The sequence below is a fragment of the Dromiciops gliroides genome, chromosome 2 (assembly GCF_019393635.1).
Source record: "Dromiciops gliroides isolate mDroGli1 chromosome 2, mDroGli1.pri, whole genome shotgun sequence".
NCBI classification, from domain to species: domain Eukaryota; kingdom Metazoa; phylum Chordata; class Mammalia; order Microbiotheria; family Microbiotheriidae; genus Dromiciops; species Dromiciops gliroides.
Genome location: NC_057862.1, coordinates 396,561,552 through 396,566,480, shown reverse-complemented (window position 1 = coordinate 396,566,480; position 4,929 = coordinate 396,561,552). Strand labels below are relative to the sequence as shown.

General features: G+C 48.1%; 1 protein-coding gene across 2 annotated transcripts; it reads left to right on the top strand.

Annotated features, from left to right (window-relative positions):
• Positions 1-1,015: 1,015 nt before the first annotated feature.
• Positions 1,016-4,663, top strand: WFDC3 (WAP four-disulfide core domain 3). Of its 2 annotated transcripts, none has more exons than XM_043980179.1 (6): positions 1,016-1,154; positions 1,800-1,808; positions 2,244-2,381; positions 2,866-2,997; positions 3,649-3,861; positions 4,461-4,663. In XM_043980179.1, the coding sequence occupies exons 1-6, from the start codon at positions 1,067-1,069 to the stop codon at positions 4,481-4,483; spliced, it is 603 nt and encodes a 200-aa protein (XP_043836114.1). In that variant the 5' UTR covers positions 1,016-1,066; the 3' UTR covers positions 4,484-4,663. The 2 variants fall into 2 exon arrangements, with proteins under 2 accessions (XP_043836114.1, XP_043836112.1); XM_043980177.1 differs by having other exon boundaries at positions 2,241-2,381.
• The last annotated feature ends 266 nt before the right edge of the window (positions 4,664-4,929 follow it).

Genomic DNA, 4,929 nt, shown 5'->3' with positions numbered 1-4,929 from the left:
ATTTCCTTCTCTGAGAGAACCACACGACCAAGTTAATGGAAGAATCCCTTTCTCTGAAAGTTTCAAAACTTTTTTGTTGTTGTTAATCTGAAAAGTTTAATATTATGCATCATTGTTACTGTAATGCTTGGAAACTAAGCATAAACAATGATAAACAATTCACATAAATTACTGAAATTAATATTACTTCTACAGTCAAACCCAATTTTTCATGATTTTCCTTTTCTCTCTTAATTAGTTTTCCACTATGGATAATAGTGAGATGTCCATCTGGCTGTGCTCTTTTAGAAAGGATCCTGTCTGGAGGCAGAGGGATGGACATAATGACTCCAACCCCAGGTTCTCTGATCCCATCTTCTCTATGGGAACAATTCCCAAGTTCTGTCCTCTGTTACTGATATGTTTCTTTCTTGGGTACGTTTCTCATTCCCTCCAGGCAACACTCTTCTCTCCATCCATTCCCCCTTCTCTTTAGGGCCCTGGCTCTTAGGCGATGTTTGTGGCTCTGATGGTGGATGGATGTGTTATATCCATACAGACCTGCCCCCCACACACACACATCTCAATTGATCTTTTTTTTTTTTTTGTGAGGCAATTGGGGTTAAGTGACTTGCCCAGGGTCACACAGCTAGTAAGTGTTAAGTGTCTGAGACTGGATTTGAACTCAGGTACTCCTGACTCTAGGGCTGGTGATCTATCCACTTTGCCACCTAGCTGCCCCTTCAACTGATCTTTGTATAACAAAGGAGGGTTTCCTAGCAAGTCCAGGTGAAATATCTGATCCTGGAACCATCAGAAACCTCTCAAGCCTGAGCGAGTGCAGAGATGTCCCCCACTCACCAGCAGGGAGCAGGCTAGCTGAAGGTTCTTCACGGCTGGGTACCCAGGCACAAGCTGTCCTGCCCGAAGCACTTCCCTAAGGGCACCAGGAGGCTTTTTGGATCTGGACCTGTGAGGCAGAGTCTGGAGGAAGCTGAGTTCAGCCCCTCCCAGAGGCCACCAGTCCCCACCCCCAGGTATAATCCCAGCTCCAGACTGGCCTCTCCCACCCACTCTCAACAACACCATGAAGCCCACCCTGCTCTGCCCCTTCCTGATGTTCCTAATCTTCTCCCTGCTGCTACCTCCACTGATGGGGAGCTTCCTTTTTAAAGGTATTTGCTTAGTGGGGGGTTAGGGACCTTGAGCTCAAGATCATACAGAAAGGAGGCCTGAGCGAGCCTTATAGGGTCAATGGAGAGTGGAGGGTATTTTGGCACTCTTTCCCTGTAGCCAGAAGACCAGACTTTGTCCTAGCTGAGTCTAGCCAGGCCTAGGGTCCCTGACCTGACTCAGAACATTTCTTTGGAACTTCCTAGGGGGTGGGGGCGAGCCCACCCCTCCATCCCCATCAGATAAAGGCTCTCTTTGCACAGGAAGGACATAGGAACCCAGGGAAGGCTAAGGATCCTGAGTGCTTGGATAGATTCTGGGAATCCAAGTCTTTCTAGATGAGCTGGAAGGAAGAGGGGGAGGGAGGGAGGAAGGAGGGGGAAAAGAAGGGAGAGAAGGAAGGAAGGAGGGAATAGCCAGAACCCAGATCCAGGGGTCACGGCTCAAGAAAAGAATTCAAGGCTAAATGCCAGGACTTAGGGCTCAGGTTCGGAGCTAAATGATACTAGTCAGGGGTTGGAGCTCATTGGCACTGCTCTGGCCAGAGCAGTGCCAGGTGGGGGACTGAGGTCACAATTAAACTGATTCTGCCACTTTTCCCTATTGCCAACACTACCACCAACTGATCCTGGCATGGTCCTTCTCAGGACGTCCAAGTGAGTGCTGAGGGCTGGACTGAAAAGGGCTGGGTTGGGGTGGCTCGGGATGGAATGGGGCAAAGCAATCTCCATGCATACACAGACATTTGGGGTGGTATGCTGTTCTGGATCTTGGTCTGGATGTCTATGTTTGATTACATGTCTTTACTTACTAGCTGTGTGACCCTGGGCAAGTCACTTAACCCCCATTGCCCTGCCCCCCCCCCCAAAAAAAGAGTGATTGATTATTTGGTCTTTATGTATGTGGTGGGGGAGGGGAGTGCAAAAACCTAAGTAATTGGAATTGTGTGTTGGTGCACTGAGAAGGAGCAGATGAAATGGGGCTCAGCTCAGGTTAATGAGTCACAGAAGAGAAGTCAGTAGGGTTTGGGGGAGTACATGCCCCCCTGTAGCTGGAACCTGTGCTTTTCTATAATATATACCTTATAGTAGGTCCTACAAAGGCAACCCACAAAAATGCTTCACCTCCTCCCCCTGATTCGAGTGACCCACTTACTAGTACTGAGAACTCTACAGAGATCCCTGCAGATACAGGGATCACTTTGAAGGATTCAGCTGGAAAGTTTTCAGGTAAGACTCTTTGCCCTTGCCATCCCCCTCCCACCTCCCCACACCCTACCCCAAAGCCAGAAACCAAGAAGTCAGTAATCATATTGGGAGTATTGGAGGAGGTGCTTGGAAGTAGGGTTAGGCAGGCAGGAGTTGAGGAGTAGAGGGAATAGGGGAAGGGGTTCTAAGACCCCTCAGCCAGCAAGACTTCCTGGAAGAAGCCCAGGCCTAAAGATGGAAAAGGGGAACCAATGAGTTCCCAGCCCACATACATCCTGGTTTGAAAGACTTGACCTCCAGTCCTAACTCCACCACTGAGGATCAGAGCAACCTTGGGCCAGATAGTTTCCTATCTTTAGGCCTATTTCTTTCTCTACAAAATAAGTTAACTAGACAACCCAGAAGGTCCTTTCCATCTCTTAAATTATGGGTATTATATTCTAATATCCCCTCTAGCTCTGACATTGTCCCTTCTTACTTATGACCGTCCATGATTCTCTTACAGAGAAACCAGGCCTATGCCCTAAGGACCCCCTTCCATGCAAAGAGCTTTGCCATGGAGATGACTCCTGCCCCCATGGACAGAAATGCTGCAGCACAGGCTGTGGGCACATATGCCAGGGAAACATTGAAGGAGGTAGGTTGGCACTTTCAGAGTTTAATCATCCAAGACTGCTTAGAACCCATTCAGAGTCCATTTTCAGAGGTGGTACCTGGGATAAGAAAAGAGATGAATCTATACCCTCAACCCCACCCCTAGATACTTTAAACCCACCTGGAGAGCTCAACCCCTCAAAGAGCCAAGGCTCATCTTGATACCATATGGGCCAAGAAAGGAAGTTAGTATCATAAAGACTATTGGATTGGGAATCAAGAACCCTGGGGTCATGTATCACTCACTTGTATCCCCTTGGAACTCACTGGGCCTCATTTTCCTCATCTCTAAAATTATGAGGAAACTCAGCTAAGTCATCTAGCATGAGGAGGCTAGGAAAGATCTTAGAAGTCGTCTAGCCAACCCTCTCATTTTACAGAGACAGTTGAGGTCCCCAGTCACAGAGTGATCCACACCAAGGCTCTTTGTACCCCAGCATGCTGCTTCTTACATTCTAGGAGAGAAACCCATAGGTGGCTTCAAGTTCTCCACCCCTATGACTTCAGCTGCCACTATCTAGAGTCAGTAGTTAGTCTGAATTACGCCTCTGCCTAAGACTCTGGGTTCCAGGTAGGAGCTTAGGACAGTATGTCTGGTGACCTGTTGCTCTTCCCTTCCCTCCTCTTCATGTAGGGCGGGCTGGCCATTGTCCACTTATCCTCCATAGCCTTTGTATAGTGGGCTGCAGAATTGATGACAACTGTCCACATGGAGAGAAATGCTGCAAGTCTGGCTGCGGCCAGTTCTGTATGGCCCCTATCTTAGATCAAAACTCCACCCAGACTCCTGAAGAGGAGCCTGCCCCTCAAAACTTTACTGAGACTCCAATCCCTGGAATACCTGCAGGTGAGCTTAGCCTTCACATCTCTAAATTCATTTACTAAATTCTGTGCTGTTTGGGTGGAATGCTGAGGAGGAGGTAAACACATTTCGTTCTGGGAGCCCCAAGTCTAAACAGAGGAACATAACAAGAGAGATAATAACCCCAACCAGTCTATGTTAAGTGCCCTGGGAGGAGAGATCCTAGTGTGCTGGGATAGTCAGGGAAGGCTTCTTGGAGGAGGTGGGCCTTACACAATGAGTAAAACTTAGATGAGAAAATAGAATAGGAGAGGACATTCCAAGGGCCTAGGCGGGAATGCTCACATTGTGCCTAGGGGACAATGAGGAGACCAGCCAGGCAGGAGCAAGAAGCTTATAGAGTAGAAAAGTGAGAGGTAAGGGGGGATCCGTGGCTTGAAGCCAGGGTGTAAAGGGCCTCAGATGGTAGGCTAAAGGAGTTTGGAGTCAATCTTCTAAGGAAGAAAGGTCCATGAAACATTTTTGAAGGGAATAGGAAAAAAGAGTTGAGGAGGATACTCCTCTTCTAAACACTAGGGGTGGAGAAGCAAGACCTCAAAGTTGATCCCCCACCCCCACCCTGTGTGACAAAATATCTCTTCCAGTTCCAGATACCCAGGTAAACTAGGTGACCTGATGTTCCAGAGCTTCCTCAACTCCAGGAATGGCTGGTCTTCAGTGGCCTCCTGGGGTCCCTGACCTTGAGGAATGGATGGCTCTACTCACTGGCCCCTCAGATCTGCCCCCATTGCTCTCCTAGGACCTGGCGACACAGCTTTGGGGAGGGAGGGGATTCTCCAGGCTGATTTCCTCCCCAATAAATGCTGATGTTTGTACTCCCTGTCTGTTCTACTTCTGGGAAGAAGGCTTGAGATCATAAAAAAGATATGCAAATTCATGAGGTTATTTGAAGTTATTCTTCCCAAGGAGAAACTGTTTGGAACTAGTCTCTGACTTGGTACATAAACCCCAGGGAGTATCTTTGAATCCCAGAGACTTTAAAGTAGGATTAAAGATTCTGGTTGTCCAGGATCACAGAACTAGTGGTAAGCAGCTACTAAACCCAGGTCTTCC